At 50.5% G+C, this 20,078-nt stretch overlaps 1 protein-coding gene and 1 long non-coding RNA gene across 2 annotated transcripts; both read left to right on the plus strand.

The window, feature by feature from the left end:
• Positions 1-1,026: 1,026 nt before the first annotated feature.
• LOC306919349 (uncharacterized protein) lies at positions 1,027-8,830 on the plus strand (the record flags this gene model as incomplete). Its single annotated transcript, XM_079532144.1, has 5 exons — positions 1,027-1,159; positions 2,163-2,613; positions 7,100-7,495; positions 8,021-8,709; positions 8,810-8,830. Exons 1-5 carry the CDS (start codon positions 1,139-1,141, stop codon positions 8,828-8,830), a joined length of 1,578 nt encoding a protein of 525 aa, XP_079388270.1. The 5' UTR covers positions 1,027-1,138.
• Positions 8,831-8,881: 51 nt separating this feature from the next.
• Positions 8,882-17,715, plus strand: LOC306919463. The gene is made up of 4 exons (XR_013789539.1): positions 8,882-8,959; positions 9,487-9,561; positions 15,820-15,971; positions 17,580-17,715. It is a non-coding gene; the product is annotated as an uncharacterized lncRNA (long non-coding RNA).
• Positions 17,716-20,078: the final 2,363 nt, after the last annotated feature.

The raw sequence follows: 20,078 nt of genomic DNA on the forward strand, positions 1-20,078 counted from the left end.
TGGTGGGCGTATTCACGTAAAAGCATGATTTTATACACTTTTTGGAAAAAGTTCTTCCTCCTTATATTATAATGATACCTGATGATCATGTTTTGGGTGGAAAAAAATCGTGGCACTCCATCTTTAAGGAAAGGCTTTGCATGCAGAAAATGGCCAATCTACAAGCCTACAATGTGTCACATAATGTGTCGCACAACTAGAGAAACGGTTGGATGGCACTTACACCCGCCTTCTAATGAGAGCGCAAAATCTCTCTTGGAAGAGCCACCCATCGACTAATCTAACATACGGCAACCTTCCCCGTGTTTCTTCACTAGTCCGATCCAGAAGAACACAGTTTGCCGGCCACTGCTACAGAGCTGACAATGAGGTTATATCTTCCCTTCTTCTCTGGAGTCCTGCCTCAAAGCAGACCAGAGGTAGAAAACTGTCGTCCCCTGATGTCATCGCTAGGGACACATGATGCCATCGCTAGGGACACATGATGTCATCGCTAGGGAAAGTGTCCATGAAAGTGTCATGGCGCAGCCCAGTCACGTGACCACTTCCCTTCCTTCTCAGAGCTTCCTTGTCAGTAAGCAGGAACTGGGGGTGGCAATGAAGGACCGGAAAGTCTGGCGTGGCATTGTGAAATCCATGATCTCGACCGCGGTCGAAAAATTATGATGATGATGTATCACATTGTGAGTTCATTGTTTATGGAATGATGATGATGATGTGTCACATTGTGAGTGCATTGTTTATGGTGCTGTGCTGTTTATCCCCATCCCTGTCCTCTGCCCTCATTGGTCTGTGATGTCATCACTGATGTGATTGATTGAGTGGTGGTGGTGGTGAGTGGCTGATTGACTACCAGCTGGTGACTAGTAGGTTGAACGTGGCAGGCGATTGGCTCCCGTCTGCATGGACTGGCAGGTGATTGGCTCCTGTCTGCATGGTCTTGCATGTGATTGGCTCCTGTCGTCATGGACTGAACTATAAAGGCTTCCTGCCTGCAGTGGCTCAGATGTTTGCATCCAAACAACAGCGTTCCGTCTGTCTTGTGTTAAAACTACCTAAAGGACTGCTGCAGTTCTGGATAATGTAATGTCTTGTGTTAAAACTATGCTAAAGGACTGCTACAGTTCTGGTTAAAGTAATGCGCCTTTGGAGTCTAGGGGTGCGTGAACTCTTTTTGTTTATTCATTTGTTCTGGCTTCTGTTTTTTATTAGGTAGGATATTTGTATATTGGGGTTTCCTTTATTTAATACGGGAACCCCTTTTGGTGTTTTAAGCATTATGTTATACTTTAGCTATTGAAAAATAGCAGATCTACAAGCTCATAGCGCGGCACTACGAGCTTGTAGGTCTGCTATTTTTGATCGTGAGAATGCGGCGCAAATCTTTGAATATATATTCTTTCAGAGCAAACGTTTTTAAAGGGGCATTCCACTCATTTTCAACATTTTACTATGTCATTAATGTACCTTAGAGCTGTTGTGTGGAAATAATAAAAAAGTTCCCCCATTCTGTGTTTCCTAGAACTGGAGGTCTGAAAAAAATCCTTAACATGGTGAAACACATCTTGATGATGGCATCAAGATGTGTTTCACCATGTTAATGATTTTTTCCATAATTACAGTTCTAGGAAACACAAAATGGCGGAACTTTTTTATTATTTCCACACAACAGCTCTAAGGTAATTCAAGCTTGGACTACAGCTGCAATGTTGGTGAGTTTAACGTCGTTTAAGACAAGCAGATCGCAAACGCAAATTGGATGAGTGGGCAGTCAATGGAGGGTATTGGAACTCTAGATTCATCACATTATAAAAAAATCTAGAGTTGCAAATTGCGGCTAGGTTGTGAGTATAGTTGCATGAATACTGTCATGCAACCATTATCCCCAATGGCAGTTGCAAGGAGTTGCAATGGCGTGACATGTCCTTAAAACGGTTTTGTTGCAAGGAGTTGCATTGGCGTGACATGTCCTTAAACTGTTTTGTTGCGAGGAGTTGCATTGGTGTGACATGTCCTTAAAACTGTTTTGAAATGGCAATTGTGGACATAACCATCAATTCATGTCCTCTGGAGTCATCACGTTCCAACCTGTGCGGGGCCATTTGAAAGGTGTTAATAAAATAAGCAGTGACTGACTTTTAATGTTGTGTGCTGTTTTAAAGGTGAAGGTGAGGAAGTCATCCTGCACGAGCCAGTCCCAGAACAAAGTTAGTGCCAACCTCCTCCCTGTGAACAGTGTGAAAGTTAGTGCCAACCTCCTCCCTGTGAAAGCTAGTGCCAACCTCCCTGAGAACAGTGTGAAAGCTAGTGCCAACCTCCTCCCTGTGAAAGCGTGCGCTGTCACAACTTCAAGCCAAACGACGGACATGTCTCTTAAAATGAACGAAGACCTCAGAATGATTCTCGTATCCAAGATCGTGGCCGAATTGACCGAGCTCTCCAAGAGCTGCCTGAGTGAAGACGAGGCCCCGACTGTTCACGAAGGCAACGCTGTCGCAGAAGCCACGGCGATGTCTCACAGCGATGCTGAAAGAGCGACGACCTCTGATGCCCCGAGTCCCCTGACTACCTCCAGTGGAACTCCAACCAACCCAAGAACCAGTGTTGGAAAAAGTACTTTGTTTTACTTCAGTAAAATTAACAATACTGCAATTTAGAACTACTTCGTTACAGGTAAAAGTACGGAATTGAAAATGTACTTGAGTAAAAGTACAAAAGTATCTGCATCAAAATGTACTTAAAGTACTAAAAGTAAAAGTACTCATATTGCAGAATGTCCCATTTCACAAGTTCAAAATGTGTAGAAAATCTATTAAAAATAGTATTTTCAAATGGCCAAAATGTATAGGGTTGAAGTGGTTAATGTATGTTCTCTATCAAAATTAAAATCTACAAAGTAACTAGTAACTCAAGTTTTCAAATAATTGTTGTGAAGTAAAAGTACAAATGTTGTCTCTGAGATGTAGTGGAGTAGAAGTAAAAGTACTGAACGCTGTGGCGTAGAGCCGCAATTTGCACACAAAGAGGTAGGAGCGCGCTGACCGCGAGAGACAAGACTTGGAGGGGTCCCTGGAACAACATATTTTCAGATGGGGGACGGTGGCCAATTGCATATAATTTGTGGGGTCCTTGACATGAAATATTGAGCACCACCATCTAGAGTTGCAAATACCCTCCAGTGACAGCCCATTCATCCAAATTGCATTTGCGATCTGCTTGTATTAAACAACGTTTCACTAGGAAAGACCAAGCATCAGACATAAGAACCTTTAGGGTGGTTTATTGAATAGACAGAGAGTATGGTCGTTTATGGGCACGTCACATGCGAAGCATGGAACGTGCGGCATAAACGGCCACGGCATGGAAGGACGTTAGGGGAGCCAGCATGGTCATCTAAGGTCATCGCCACACGCAAGCGTGTAGCGTGCGGCTTGGATGGCCAGGGGCGGGGGATGCCATTAGAAGTGCCGGCATGAACATCTAAGGTCATCGCTACATGCGATCGTGCAGCGTGCGGCTTAGATAGTCAGGGGCACGAACGACGTGTGGGGCGCTGACGAGAACATCTAAGGGCATCACTACACATGGGCGTGTAGCATGCAGCTTAGATGGTCTGGCCGTGGGAGGATGCCATTAGAGGTGCCGGCGTGGTCTAAAGTCATCACTACACGCGAGCGTGTAGCGTGCGGCTTAGATACTCAGGGGCACGAATTACATCGGGAGGTGCAGGTGTGATAGCGTGCGGCTTAGATGGTCAAGAGCACGGGACGTGGGCGGTAGTGGTACTGATGGGTTCGAGGGGTTGTGGACCCAGATACTTTGGCTTGGGGGTCGAGGCGTGCGCCTGTGCGAAATGTGTAGAAACCCCAAAAGTATCTTACCAGAATTTACCAGACCCTGGAGCGGTGGGCGTTGTGGAGGTCGGGGCGTTGGTGCGGATGTAGCTGTGATGGGCCTGGGAAGACCGTCGGGCGAGGTGAGAATGGTGCCGGGTGCGGTAGGCGACTGAACCGCTGTTGTTACGAAGGGGGGACCCGATGGCGTGCGTGCTGGGCGTGTCGGGAGAGTGGGTGGTTACGGGGCTCATATGGGCTGAGGAAGGTGTTGGGTTGTGGACGGATGAAGGGAAGCCTCCCCAAAAAGAACCGGGAGAAATACGGCTTTGAGCGTGGCATGGTGTGGGGGTCTGAGTAGTCAGTGCGGGAGATGCAGATGTGGCTGATTTAGCTGTGAGGGGTTGGTGTTGAGGAGGGGGTTGCCTTCTTTTCGGAGGGATGGGGAGACCATGGGGGCGTTGAGGGTGATGGCTGATAGTGGAATGGGTGCCGGCGTGGCTGTAGTGAGGGAGAAGGAAGGAGGGGGTGGGGGGTTGGGGAACACTGGGTAGGGAGGGAGAGAAGACAGGTTAAATAGTGGGGCGCTGGGCGCTGCTGGGGGACATCCTAGGGTGGCTGGGGGACATCCTAGGGCGGCTGCGGGACCTCCTAGGAAAGATGGAGCCTGAAAGGGAAGAGTTTGGTTGTACTGAAAGAGGGAGGAGGTGGGGGGGAGGGGGGGTGCTGCTGCCTGCTGGAGGTGGGAGGGAGGGACAGGTAGGGCAGAAGGGAGAAAACCAGGTGGAATTTGGATTAGTGGTGTAGTGTGTGGTGGAGGGAGGATACTGGCCGTTTGCAGGATGGGAAGTGGCTGGAGCTCCATTGGATGAGCGGTGGGAGTGGAGATGGTGGACGTCTGGGGAGAATGAACGTCTCTGGAACGTCACTGTGGCAGCGGGATGCTGCGTGACGTCACCGGAGCGGGACGTGGCAGCTCGACGCGAGGCATTTCCGCGACGCGACAGGGCCGCCTGCCGCGCGACGACGTCGCCACTTGGCCGAGCGGACACCCGTGGAGCGTCTCCTGGGCTGGGAGGATGACGCGTGACGTCATGGCTGTGCGACGGATCCACGTTGGCTGGCGAGGCTGCTGTTATTGTTCCGCTGTAGCTGTTACTGCACTGCGCGACGCGGGTGGACATGAGAATTGTAAATAAAGCTTGTTTGTTTGCTGAACGGGTGAACGGAATGCCTTTGGCGATGAGGGCTCTTTGTAGGCCGACCACGGTCCAGTCTGAAGCGAGGGTTGGTACTGGTGGAGCCGCGCGGAGAGGCAACGGGATGGCTGGTTGGGGAAGCTGCTGCTGGAGCTTGGTGACCGGGGAGACGGGACGAAGAAGTGCGGGATGATTTGAGCTGCTGGGCTAGTACCGGGTTCTGCTGGTGATCGTGGCGAGGGGAGGAACGTGGACCCTCGCGGAACTCCCGGGGTGTCCGGTTCATGTTGGACGCGGCGGAACCGGGAGGTACAGTAACGACTGGCCTGGGTCTACCGCGCCGCTGCTCCGGAGTGTCGGGCACGACGTCAAGATCGGCGGCGGCGATGGCTCGGTGAGTAATGGTACCGGCGGCCACGGGTTCGGCGGCGGGTTCGGTGGCGGCGCCGATGAATAGAGCCTCGTCGTCCGAGGCATGGATGTTCAGCAGGGCGACGGCGTCGGTGCGGTGAGTACCGGGTTCGGCGGCGACGGGGCCGGTGGATGGAGCCTCGCCGTCTGAGTGGTAGATGTTGGGCAGAGAGGCCATTCTGAGGCTGATGCTGATGAACTGGAAGCTACGAGTATTAATTTAAGGCTATTAATCCTCTTGTGTAGCAGGGTTTACTGGAAACTATGCACGCCGCCGGGGGTGATTGGTGAGGTAGGAGTGGTTGGCCGGGTTGGAGGTGGGTGAGTGGTTGGCACGGGTGGCACAGGGTGGAGTAGACGTTGGCAGGAGGGTGGTGGTGGTTGGTTGTCTTTTGCTTGGTCAAACCTCCCGAACATCAGTTGTTCCAACTCCATTAAACTCACCAACATTGCCGCTGTAGGGCAAGCTTGAATTATCCTAAGCGTTTGTTTCATAAAAATCCACCGTAGACATGTTATGAGCTACTTTCTGTCAAGAAATTCCGTGCCGTGATATTTTGTCCAAGTGTTGGAGTTTGGAAGCACTAGTTTTTTATTAATGGGTCGTGCTGCTGCCTCCTGCATTATGTGCAAATTCGAAACAGGTGGTACGCAGGGCCGCTCAGTGACTTCGACAAGCGCTTCCTAACCTGTGGTGTATCTATTGTAGACATTGGTCCTTTGGTTGTTGTCGGGCAGAAGCCTCTTATCTCCATATTCCTTCTGTAAATCGACGCCCTAAGGCTACGTGATCGTACTACAGTGTCACACAAACCTAATGAGAAATGGCAGATCTACGAGCTCGAAGTGTGGTGCGAAGTGACGGGCTTTGAGCTTGTCGATCTGCTACTTTAGAATTTGAATCCTGACACGTAACCATTTTGGACATATGAGGTTTCCACCAGACAGAGACGATAATATGCAACACATTTCAAAACATTGACATTGATATAATCTTTTAATACGAACACATGTAGGCATAACTTATGACAAAAGTCTTCATTCGTGAGTTGAAAACACAGAGTAAGGGAATGTTCACACTGTCCACCTTGTTATGAATAAAAACCTAGAGAAAACCTCTTACTTACTTACATACTTTCCTTCTTCTGAAGGAAAGTATGAACATCTTAACAGGATATGTTGCACAAACTGGTTAGATGGACGGCATCCTTATGAAATATTATTTGATTCGAATTTTACACACACATGCTTTTAAACAGAAATAACATTTAGTATCACAAGAAGTACTGAAATGTCATTTGCCGGTGGACTATTACATATGTATTTTTGCGTTGCATCATATATGCATTATATATTCTAAGTGTGTTAGAATTTTCAACTGTAAGACAGGCAGCCCTTTTATGCACTTCAGCTGATTTCAAACATCATTGCACAGTAATATTATGAAAGAAAAGGCTTGTAGCACTAGGTCTTTAACAAATATGTCAATGTATGAAAAAGCAAATGAAGAAGACCTTATTAATTATGCATATGCCTTAATTCATATTCATATCCATCCACTAACATCAGTTTCTGACCATCACTGTTCATTTTGCACTCATCCACCAACTATCACTTCCCTGCCCTGCCCTGCCCTGCCCTCTATCCATACTACAGCTAATGGAATGAACCAAAGCCCAAATCAAGGCTCAGAATCCTCCCCAACGCTCACCTTAGCCCCTGACGCCCAGACAGAAGGTCCACCGAGCTGTGATGTTCAGCTAGGGAGTTCCGAGGACCCCAGAAACCAGCCATTGTCTCCCCATCACCCCGTGACCCAGCCATGGTCTCCTCATCATCCCGTGACCCAGCCATGGTCTCCCCATTACCCCGTGACCCAGCCATGGTCTCCCCATCACCCCGTGACCCAGCCATGGTCTCCCCATCATCCCGTGACCCAGCCATGGTCTCCCCATCACCTTTGGACCCAGACATGGGCTCCCCATGACCTTTTGACCCAGCCATGGTCTCCCCATCACCAGATGATGCATCCGTGTTCTCCTCACCTCTCTGGTAGGCCTGTCACAATTATCACATAATTGTCTAATCGTAAATCGTTAATTTCCAATTATTAGTGTGTCCAATTAATCGTCACCTTCATGTAGCGATGCAAGAGGGAACATATGAAAGTGACATGTCACGATTATTGTGGCAAAAACAATTGCGGTTAACGATATTGGGGCAACGTTCTGCAAAAAAATAGCCGATCTACAAGCTCACAACGCATTGCAACACAGCGCGTTGTGAGCTTGTAAATCTGCTATTTTTGGCGAATCGAGTGAAATAAGAGCGGTACCAAATGCACTCTTTATACACGTCTGTTTTATCAAGTACTGAGGGGTTGCACTGATATAGAAATATAGGGTTTTTCAGAAAACTGTCAGGATTTAGAAGACATTTGTAGAATCGTTCCCGGGTCAAAATGGGTTTAAGCGGTACTGAATTAGCAGCTCAACTAAAGCTAGTACATAATTCCTAATGTCTGACTGAGGACAATGTCACGATAAATTAACATCTCTGCAATACGATTATTCTTAGCCCTAAGTACATGGCAGCTGGCTCCTCAGCTCTCCTCAGCACCACCCTGGTACCAGGCAGCATCTCTAGAGCCCTGTGGTGGACCCCAGGAGCCAGGAGAACCCAGGCACAGACCCCAGGAGCCAGGAGAACCCAGGCACAGGAGCCAGGAGCCAGGAGAACCGAGTTCCAGAGGAACCATACCCGGTGGTGGTGGTGGTACCAGGACCCAGACCCCAGAAGATCCCAGGGTCCAGAGAAGCATCAAAGCAGAGGGAACACAGATGCCAGTGGTGTGTCCACCACGCAGACAGGCGCCCATGGACCCAGAGCCACGCAAACAGGCGCTCGTGGACCCAGAGCCACGCAGACAGGCGCTCGTGGACCCAGAGCCACGCAGACAGGCGCTCGTGGACCCAGAGCCACGCAAACAGGCGCTCGTGGACCCAGAGCCACGCAGACAGGCGCTAGTGGACCCAGAGCCACGCAGACAGGCGCTCGTGGACCCAGAGCCACGCAGACAGATGCTCATGGACCCAGAGCCACGCAGACAGGCGCTCGTGGACCCAGAGCCACGCAGACAGGCGCTAGTGGACCCAGAGCCACGCAGACAGGCGCTCGTGGACCCAGAGCCACGCAGACAGGCGCTCGTGGACCCAGATCCACGCAGACAGGCGTTCGTGGACCCAGAGCCACGCAGACAGGCGCTAGTGAACCCAGAGCCATGCAGACAGGCGCTCGTGGACCCAGAGCCACGCAGACAGGCGCTAGTGGACCCAGAGTCACGCAGACAGGCGCTCGTGGACCCAGAGCCACGCAGACAGGCGCTAGTGAACCCAGAGCCATGCAGACAGGCGCTCGTGGACCCAGAGCCACGCAGACAGGCACTCGTGGACCCAGAGCCACGCAGACAGGCGCTCTTGGACCCAGAGCCAGCGGTGTGTCAAAGCAGCTCAACAGGTACTGTGTACGTGTGTGGGTGTTGAATCGTGTGTTCATGTATTCGTGTGATAACTAATGTCGACTACTTTTTTTCACTGACGGAAACTAAATGACAACTAAATAAAAACTAAGCTATGGTGACAGACTGCGATATAATATACTTTGTCAACATAACAAATGTTAGGGACAGACTAGTGGAGAAGAGATCCAGAAGAGCTAAAAGTCATTCTATGTTCGATTGTGCTTGTAGTTTGGCTGTTTTGACCATGTGACCAAGTGTAAATTCAGACATTACGACGCCGTCAAGGTGGAGTCAAAATACATGTTTTGTTGATCTTTTGCTGTTTGCTTAACACTGATTGGTTGACTTCTGTCTGTCTGTCTGTCTGTCTGTCTGTCTGTCGCACGCACGCACGCACGCACGCACGCACGCACGCACGCACGCACGCACGCACACACACACACACACACACACACACACACACACACACACACACACACACACACACACACACACACACACACACACACACGCACACACGCAGGGGAAACGAGGGCCAGCCGTGTGTCTTTCTTCCTCAAAGTGAAGCTGTCAGAAGCCGAGACGAAGCTGGTCGTAGGTGAGTGTCTGTCCTTCATGTCGTAGGTGAGTGTCTGTCCTTCATGTCGTAGGTGAGTGTGTGTCCTTCATGTCGTAGGTGAGTGTTTGTCCTTCATGTCGTAGGTGAGTGTGTGTCCTTCATGTCGGAAAAGGTGGGTCTTCAGACTACGGCGGAAGATTGGGAGTGATGCCGCAGTTCTGACTGCAACGGGGAGTGCATTCCACATTTTTGGGGCCAGAAGGGAGAAGAGTTTGGGACGTGTGGAGCGTTGGCCTGGCGTTTTTAGTGAGGGTACTTCCAGCTTTCCTGCGTTGGCTGATCTGAGTGCGCGGGAGGGTTTGTAGGGTTCAATCATGCTTGCAAGATATGGGGGAGCCATACCTTTGGTTGCTTTGAATGCCAGCATCAGAGTTTTGTATTCTGTGCGGGCAGCGACTGGGAGCCAGTGCAGGGAGCGGAGCAGGGGGGAGACATGTGAGAATTTTGGCTGGTTGAAGACCAGACGAGCTGCGGCATTTTGGATCATTTGGAGAGGCTTAAGTGCACATGCCGGTAGGCCAGTAAGGAGCGAATTACAATAGTCAAGTTTTGACAAGACTGTTGTCTGGATTAGGAGCTGGGCTGATTCCTGGGTGAGGAACGGTCTAATTCGTTGTAAGTTATAGAGTGTGAACCTACAGGATCGAGTGACAGCTGTGATGTGAGTTTTAAACGAGAGCTGACTGTCCAGGACAACACCAAGGTTCATGGCTGTTGGGACAGACGTTACCAGGGCGTTGTCTACGGAAATAGTTAGCTCCCGCATAGGGCAGGACTTAGCTGGGAAGAAGAGAAGCTCAGTCTTGTCTGGGTTCAGCTTGAGGTGGTTGGAGGACATCCACTGTGAGACGTCAGCCAGGCATGCAGTGATGCGCTCTTCCACCTGAGTGGCAGAGGGGGGGAAGGATAGAAACAGTTGTGTGTCATCGGCATAGCAGTGATAGGATATATTGTGAGCAGAGATGATAGTGCCAAGGGATTTGGTGTATAGTGAGAAAAGGAGGGGACCAAGTACAGATCCCTGTGGGACCCCAGTCGTAGGTGAGTGTCTGTCCTTCATGTCGTAGGTGAGTGTGTGTTCTTCATGTCGTAGGTGAGTGTCTGTCCTTCATGCACAATGAAGAATGCTCTGCAGTGTCCAGATTTGGTTGCAGTGAGGAATAGAATTAGCGAGCGTGCTAATGACATTTTTCAAAGTCGACTTGTCGGACAGTAAAGTCGAAGTTGAGTTGATGCATCATTTTATAACGGGGGGGGACTTTAACAGGGGCGGGTGGAGGTGCGCGCGCTCAAATACGGAGCATGTCAAACAAAGCACTGCGCACACAGTGGCCTCTCCAATATGGCACAGTGTATGTATCATCTATATGGCAAAGCGCTGATTATCAAAACATTCACTTAGTAAGAGACCACACCTTCGCTCAAGTTTAACAGTTTATTGAATGATAAATGGGGGGAGGAGGGGAACCCGGGATGGGTGAGACTCAGGGTAGGGGAGTAGTGTCTGGAGAGGACGCCGTGTATGCGCGCTCGGAGAGCGGACGTCTCTGCTCCGGTATTGCCCGGGTTCCTGAAAGAGAAGGAGAGAAGTGTGATTATGGAGAATTGGAGATGGAGGTGGAAGGGGTGGATGGAGGGATTGTTCTCGACCACGTAGGCAGTGAGAACAGGTAGTTGACGGCGCACAGGTGTATTTATACTGTGGTGATTGTGGCAGGATTGGCCAGGAGATAATGGAAGGCAGGTGGGTTTGATAAGGAAGGAGGAGTGATTGATAAGGAGGGGGGAGTGGTTAAGGTCGAGCGGAAGGAGGCCTCTTCTCCCGAAACTGCGTTGTATAAATACAACTTCCCTTCACTTAGTAAGAGACCACACCTTCGCTCAAGTTTAACAGTTTATTGAATGATAAATGGGGGGAGGAGGGGAACCCGGGATGGGTGAGACTCAGGGTGGGGGAGTAGTCTCTGGAGAGGACGCCGTGTATGCGCGCTCGGAGAGCGGACGTCTCTGCTCCGGTACTGCCCCCAAGAGAGCTGACTGGGAGACGAGTGCGGGACTGGAGGAAGGGACGTGAGTGAGGATCCTTGAGAACGGGGAGAGGGTTTACAGGCGGCCTAGGTGGAGGTGGGCGTTTTGGACGTCTGTGATGTTGGTCCTGATGTAGGACTGGTAGGCTCGGGAGGACCAGCGGCCGAGGATTCGGATGAGCTGGTCCGAGAGGCCTCGCCTAGACGCGGTGGTGGCTGCGCCGATGCGAAACGAGTGACCGGAGTAGAGCTGGGAGGGGAGGCCGGACAGCGTGAGGATTTGGCGGAGGTGTGTGTGGAACCAGGAGCGGGTGGCGATGGAACCCGTCTCTGATGAACAGTGGGTCGTGTGGTGAAGCGTTGAGGGAGCGTCTCGTGGAGACGTAGCGGAGAATGGGTTCGTAGGGGCTGAGAGGAGGATCGGTTCGGAAGAGGTGGATCGCTGAGGAACGTCCGAGCTGGTCTGTCTTGCTGTGTTTGAGGGTGAAAGTGAGGGAGTTGGAGGAGTGGAAGGCGACGTCAGAGAGGGTACGATGACGGGAAGGGTCGTAACGGGTGGAGGAAGATGTGAACTCTGCGCAGCGCAGGAACCCGAAGAAAGCGAGGAGAAACATGCTTTCTAGGGTTAGGTCGACCAGGGGGGACAGGTACCCAGCGCGGAGCGTGGCCAGGCACTTGAGGAGTGAGTCGGAGGTGAGAGGCTGGCGGCCAGCGGGGGCCGGGGCTTCGGCACGCCAATGGCCTCGGAGTAACAGGATGATGTGGGGGTGAGAGACGTACGGGCATGAGGACCCGTGGAGGAGTTTAAAGAAGAAGTTGAGGCCACTCAGGTAGACTTGCATGGAGCAGACCACGTCCCTGTAGAGGGAGAACGCAAAGGCAAATTCGGTGGGGGTCAGGTCCCGGGACCGTGTGGGGAGGGGTTGGCGGAGCTGCGCGAGGCAGCCAAGCGGGGTGGTGAGTTCCCTGTTACGGAGGGGGTCTGTGATGGATGGTTGGATGAGTTCGGCCAGATCTATATACGTACCGTTCAGTATTAGTGTGCAGAGGTGAGTCGGAACTGGGGATGGCCTGGAGACGGCAGGGTTGGAAGAGGGCAAGGTGTGTTGCCGCGACCGCCGACGTGACGCGTTGCCGTGACCGTCAGCGTGTCATGTTGGCGCACCTGCCAGCGTGCTCGTAGGGAAGGGAGGGGGGTGTTGGGAAGATGCCTGTCTAAGTGCGGTGGGGGAGGTTGGAAGTGGGCGGGACGCGTTGCCGAGCTTTCTGTGGAGAAGAGCTCCTCGCTGTCGGAAGCGTGGAGCTCCAGCTGGTGGCGTGAATCCATAGTGGATATATATAGGCTATATAGAAATATCTATATATAAGTATATAGTATGTAGAAATATCTATATATAAGTATATAGTATGTAGAAATAGCCACGGCGCTGTGGCCGCGGTGGTTTCCTTTCTCCCTTTCTCTTTTTTATTTTTATATAGGACGGAACGAGAGAGATGGAAAACAGGGGACAATGCGCACCGCTGTTAAGCGGAGGGAACACGGACAATATAGTATGTTTGTTTACAAACAAACAAGTGACTGAGGAGCTTTATCAAAACACGTATTGAGCTGAGAGTGAGTCTGAGTGACGGGCTGTCAAGAGTGACGCTTACGTGCTTGATCGCTCACGGCGAGGATGGCTGAGGACTTCGGTATCGGTAATCGGTAGACGAAAACTGTGTTTGTTCTCGACCACATAGGCAGTGAGAACAGGTAGTTGATGGCACACAGGTGTATTTATACTTTGGTGATTGTGGCATGATTGGCCAGGAGATAATGGAAGGCAGGTGGGTTTGATAAGGAAGGAGGAGTGATTGATAAGGAGGGGGGAGTGGTTAAGGTCGAGTGGAAGGAGGCCTCTTCTCCCGAAACTGCGTTGTATAAATACAACTTCCCTAAAACTGTAATAGTAACTAAACAGTGCGGGCACACATGCAAGTGTGCGTCGCACACTTGTACAGAGACCAGAAAAGAGAACACGACAGGAGAGGGGGCATAATTGGCACACAGCACAGCAGCAGCGGCCCGAGAACACAATACAAAATATAACATTAACACTAGTGGCAGTCAGCAGCCCGACCTTCAGAACACAATATAGAAGACATAGGTCTATATATTAACATTACAGCAGCCAGCAGCAGTTTGGCACATCATCAGATCAGAATACAATCTGCATTACCTTCCATGTTCACGACGTGAACCTTCTCCTCCTCCTCCTCCTCCAACAACTCGATAACGTTCTCATGTTAGTTTGTTACTCATTTTTTGAGCCATGCAAATAAACAACAACCCGCACTGACCGGAGACGGAGAGATTAATGCGTCCCGCCACTCCCGCGCGTAAAGCTAAACCAGAAACAGGACAGTCATTGCGTCAGCACGGATGTAGCCTCGGAAACCCAGACGTTTTATTTCCAGCACGGAGGTGGGGGGGGATATCGTTTGGGGATAAAGTTTGCATGCTTCTACCTGTTACTTCTCTGACACGCAGTTCAAATTCAGCCAGTCAATAGTGGGACACCGCTGAGAGCCACATACACAGCTGCAGTTAGGTTCTTAATTAAGGGCACGTTCTGAATGAAATGCAAACTAATAGGCGAGTGTGCTCCGGTGCGTTATGCAAAGGGAAAGAATGACTTCTGTCCGCGACAATAATCAATGCTACAGTTTGAAATCTGTACACATGCACACATAGAGCAAAACATATGATATGGGGAAAACAATTGATTTATTTACTTTTTTCCTAATCTGAATCGACTTGTGTTAATGACATCGATGCATCGACCTTTTAGTGAATGCCCTAGTGTGTGTGTGTGTGTGTGTGTGTGTGGGCGTGTGGGCGTGTGTGTGCGCGCGCGCGTAGGTAGGTCTGCGCTCATTGCTGGAGGTCCAGTGTGGGGACATCACTAAGAGTGTGTGTGTGTGTGTGTGTAAATCCTGCCCGATGCGGGAGCTAACTATTTCCGTAGACAACGCCCTGGTAACGTCTGTCCCAACAGCCAGGAACCTTGGTGTTGTCCTGGACAGTCAGCTCTCGTTCAAAACTCACATCACAGCTGTCACTCGATCCTGTAGGTTCACACTCTATAACATACGACGAATTAGACCGTTCCTCACCCAGGAATCATCCCAGCTCCTAATCCAGACAACAGTCCTGTCAAAACTTGACTATTGTAACTCTCTCCTTACTGGCCTACCGGCATGTGCACTGAAGCCTCTCCAACTGATCCAAAATGCCGCAGCTCGCTTGGTCTTCAACCAGCCAAAATTCTCACATGTCTCCCCCCTGCTCCGCTCCCTGCACTGGCTCCCGGTCGCTGCCCGCACAGAATACAAAACTCTGATGTTGGCATTTAAAGCAACCAAAGGTATGGCTCCCCCATATCTTGCCAGCATGATTGAACCCTACAAACCCTCCCGCGCACTCAGATCAGCCAACGCAGGGAAGCTGGAAGTACCCTCACTAAAAACGCCGGGACAACGCTCCACACGTCCCAAACTCTTCTCCCTTCTGGCCCCAAAACTGTGGAATGCACTTCCCGTTGCAATCAGAACTGCAGCATCACTCCCGATCTTCCGCCGTAGTCTGAAAACCCACCTTTTCAGACTCCATCATGGCCCACAGCACTTACCCTACCCCCCTTAGACAGCACTTCTTAGACTTATATAGCATTTGAAACAGACTTATAGCATGTCATGTAGACAGCACAATAAGTGCATTGTATGTAGTCATAGCACTTCATAGTATATAGTGTATAGTAGTCATAGCACTTCATAGTATATATGTACAGCATAGTATAGCATATATGTGTAGTTTATATGTATAGTGTCATTATATAGATAATGTTCTAGTTATAGTTTATATGTATAGTGTCATTATATAGATATGTTCTAGTCACGTTCTTAGCTTACGCATGTTTCGCGATAAATGCTTTTTTACATATGTGATGTATTCCCATGCTTTTTGTTCTTGCTTATTGTAAGTCGCTCTGGATTAAGAGCGTCTGCTAAATGCCTAAATTGTAAATTGTGTGTGTGTGTGTGTGTGTGTGTGTGTGTGTGTGTGTGTGTGTGTGTGTGTGTGTGTGTGTGTGTGTGTGTGTGTGTGTGTGTGTGTGTGTGTGTGTGTGTGTGTGTGTGTGTGTGTGTGTGTGTGTGTGTGTGCATGCAGGTCTGCGCTCGGTGCTGGAGGTCCAGTGTGGGGACATCTCTAAGAGTGAGAGGCTGGTTCCGTTCTACATGTGTCGTAGCTGCCGGGAGACGATCCAACTCAAACACATCTGTGGACACGTCACCAGCCTCCCGCACCAGCTCAGATACATGGTCAGTATCACAGTACCTCACAGTACCTCACGGTACCTCACAGTACCTCACAGTACCTCACAGTACCTCACAGTACACCACAGTACACCACAGTACCTCACAGTACACCACAGTACCTCACGGTACCTCACGGTACCTCACGGTACCTCACAGTACCTCAAAGTACACCACAGTACCTCACAGTACACCACAGTACACCACAGTACACCACAGTACACCACAGTACCTCACAGTACCTCACAGTACACCACAGTACCTCACGGTACCTCACGGTACCTCACAGTACCTCAAAGTACACCACAGTACCTCACAGTACACCACAGTACACCACAGTACACCACAGTACACCACAGTACCTCACAGTACCTCACAGTACACCACAGTACCTCACGGTACCTCACGGTACCTCACAGTACCTCAAAGTACACCACAGTACCTCATAGTACACCACAGTACACCACAGTACCTCACAGTACCTCACAGTACACTACAGTACACGACAGTAAATCACAGTACCTCACAGTACACCACAGTACCTCACAGTACACCACAGTACCTCACAGTACACTACAGTACACGACAGTAAATCACAGTACCTCACAGTACACCACAGTACCTCACAGTACACTACAGTACACGACAGTAAATCACAGTACACCACAGTACATCAGTACATCACCAGCCTCCAGCACCAGCTCAGATACATGGTCAGTACATCGAGTGTTGTCCCTGAACGAGTTCAAAAAACGATCGTTCACGAACGCGTTCATATTTGGAGTATAATAAGCCCTTATTATCCGACACAAAATAACGAATCTTTCTCAGCCGTACAATTTTACTGGAGCGCGCAGCTCGCAGTTATAATCTATAACTGCATGATGATTCTGTCATGCACGCAGACAGCAGACACAGAACCCTCGACCCAAACACTGAGGAAACTTGTTGTTGTTTGATTAAACATAATGTGCTACGAAAAATAGCTTCCAATAGCTTGTCGAGGAGGTATTTGTCCAGTCCATACATTATCGCCTCGGTCGGCCAACAAAAGACATCTCCCTCCACAGAAGCACAGTGATGCCTGATTTATTCTTCGTCGTACAACGTGTTCCATGCTGAAATTAGCAGATCTACAAGCTCACAACATGTTGCGTCCATAACACGTTGTGAGCTTGTAGATCAGCTATTTTCAGCACGCGGAGATATGCAGGCTGTGAGAACTGAACTGAGAGCCTTCACAATAAAAGCGTGCAGCTTTCACAAGTTGGCCCATAATTAAGACAAGGAAAAGGATTAAGAATTATGTGGCATTTCACATTGCAAAAGAGCAATTTTTTCCAAAATGTAAAGAAATTATAATAAGGAATTAAGTTGGTAAAAAATGGTAATGGAGATATTGTAAAAGTTGTCACTTTATTAATCCCAAAGTTTGTTTTAAGGTTTGGACTGCATTCCCAATAGGAATAAAGTCTGTGTGTGTGTGTGTGTGTGTGTGTGTGTGTGTGTGTGTGTGTGTGTGTGTGTGTGTGTGTGTGTGTGTGTGTGTGTGTGTGTGTGTGTGTGTGTGTGTGTGTGTGTGTGTGTGTGTGTGTGTGTGTGTGTGTGTTTTAGTGGGAGAGGTACCCCAAAATGATGGGCGGGATCTGGAACCTGGAGGACTCGAGTGAGAAGGAGAAGATGGAGGACTTTGAGTTTACCGTCAACAGGATCGCAGAGCACGAACAGCTTTACAAAATGGATGCTGAGGTAAATTTACAATTTATCTTTTGTCCAGGGTTGTCCAGGGTGTTTTAGAGAAGGGAGAAGAGTCTGGGACGTGTGGAGCGTTGTCCAGGGTGTTTTGGAGAAGGGAGAAGAGTCTGGGACGTGTGGAGCGTTGTCCAGCGTGTTTTAGAGAAGGGAGAAGAGTCTGGGACGTGTGGAGCGTTGTCCAGGGTGTTTTAGGGAAGGGAGAAGAGTATGGGACGTGTGGAGTAGGGCATTCACTAAAAAAATGATGCATTGATGCATCAATGTCATTAACACTTGAATTAGGAGAAGTCGAGAAAAAAAAGAATCAATTGTTTTCCCCATATCATATTTTTTGCTCTATGTGTGCGTGTGTACAGATTTCAAACTGTAGCATTGATTATTGTCACGGACAGAAGTCATTCTTTCCCTTTGCATAACGCACCGGAGCACTCGCCTATTAGTTTGCATTTCATTCAGAACGTGCCCTTAATTAAGAACCTAACTGCAGCTGTGTATGTGGCTCTCAGCGGTGTCCCACTATTGACTGGCTGAATTTGAACTGCGTGTCAGATAAGTAACAGGTAGAAGCATGCAAACTTTATCCCCAAACGATATCCCCCCCCACCTCCGTGCTGGAAATAAAACGTCTGGGTTTCCGAGGCTACAGCCGTGCTGACGCAATGACTGTCCTGTTTCTGGTTTAGCTTTACGCGCAGGAGCGGCGGGACGCATTAATCTCTCCGTCTCCGGTCAGTGCGGGTTTTTGTTTATTTGCATGGCTCAAAAAATGAGTAACAAACTAACATGAGAACGTTATCGAGTTGTTGGAGGAGGAGGAGGAGGAGAAGGTTCACGTCGTGAACGTGGAAGGTAATGCAGATTGTATTCTGATCTGATGATGTGCCAAACTGCTGCTGGCTGCTGTAATGTTAATATAGACCTATGTCTTCTATATTGTGTTCTGAAGGTCGGGCTGCTGTACTGCCACTAGTGTTAATGTTATATTTTGTATTGTGTTCTCGTGCCGCTGCTGCGCTGTGTGCCAATTATACCCCCTCTCCTGTGTGCCAATTATGCCCCAAACCCAGGGGGACAACGGCCGGCACGGACGTCAGTTTGCCCAAGAGGCGGAGGAATGTGATAAACGACAGCCGACTGCCTCTCCGAAACATGGGAAGAAACTTTAGAATGTCGTCCACCCGGCGGTGTGTAAAGCCAGACCAATAAACGTTGTGGTTCGGGATGGGATCAGGCAACTCTTTTCCACATTTACCTTGAACCCCAGCCGGGCTGCATGGGACAGGAGACGTGCTGTGTCCTCGGCTACCTGCGCCTGGGATGGCGCCCAATTCAGCCAGTCATCGAGATATGGGAGGATCTTGACGCCCTGCGACTGGAGAGGCGCCAGCGCCGCTGCCACACACCTTGTGAATACAGAATTCTGAACTGCCAGTGGCGGCCTCAATAGGCAAACCGCAGGAACTGCAATACCGCCAGCAACACCCCCCCCGGCCCCTAGGGGCCCTGGGGGGGTGTCCGCCAGGGCCCGGGGCTCGAAACTGCCTAGCAGAGGACCGGCCAGGGTTATGGCCCTGCCTCTGTTCGGTACGCTGAGCAGTGCGCTGGCCCCAAGTGGGGGCCTGTGGCAGGCGAGCTCGGGTGGCGGCCGAGGGGCCTCTGCTCCTGTTAGGAGGCCCATCTGGGGGAGGCATGCGCTGTCGCCGCAGGCTTGACAGCTGCTCCTTGTCCTCCCTGGCCCAGATTGTGCGGTCCAGCGCTTCCCGCGCAGCTGGGCCAAAAATCGCTCCCGGCACCACTGGGAGACCACGCAGGGTTGCCCTGCGAGAGCCAGACTTGGCGCCGTGCCTGAACCAGAGTGGACATCATCCGTCCAAGCTCTCGTGACATGAGGCCGAATGCCTCCAGTGATGCGTCACAGAGGGTGTTGGAGTCTGCGGGCTCTGCACTCGCGTTGTCCGCCTGCAGAGACGCCGAGAGGGCAAGCATGAGGTGTGACAGGGAGTTAGAGATCCTCCCGGCACGGGCTCCTGCGTCATAAGCCCTTATGAGGAGGTCGTCGGTGGTCCTGCACTGGGGTCGGGGGCACCTGGTATCCTGCCGTAGCGCCTCGTCGGGGTCGACGACTAGGGATGCAATGCAGGGCTCCACAGCCGGCATGCGATGCAGGCCGACTCCTTCCGCGTCGTCCATGGCCGCGAGAGTACGCCCATCGGCAGAGAGACGAGAGCAAGCCTTTGAGTCTCTCCAGCAGGTATGTAGCTCCTTCAGAAAGTCCTCTGAGTGAGGAACGGCGAAGTTAGTGGGGGCTGGCTTGTGCTTAAAGAAGCGGCTTGACGGGGCTGACGATCAAGAGCCATG

Source organism: Electrona antarctica, assembly GCF_951216825.1.
Source record: "Electrona antarctica genome assembly, contig: scaffold_25, whole genome shotgun sequence".
Lineage (NCBI taxonomy): Eukaryota > Metazoa > Chordata > Actinopteri > Myctophiformes > Myctophidae > Electrona > Electrona antarctica.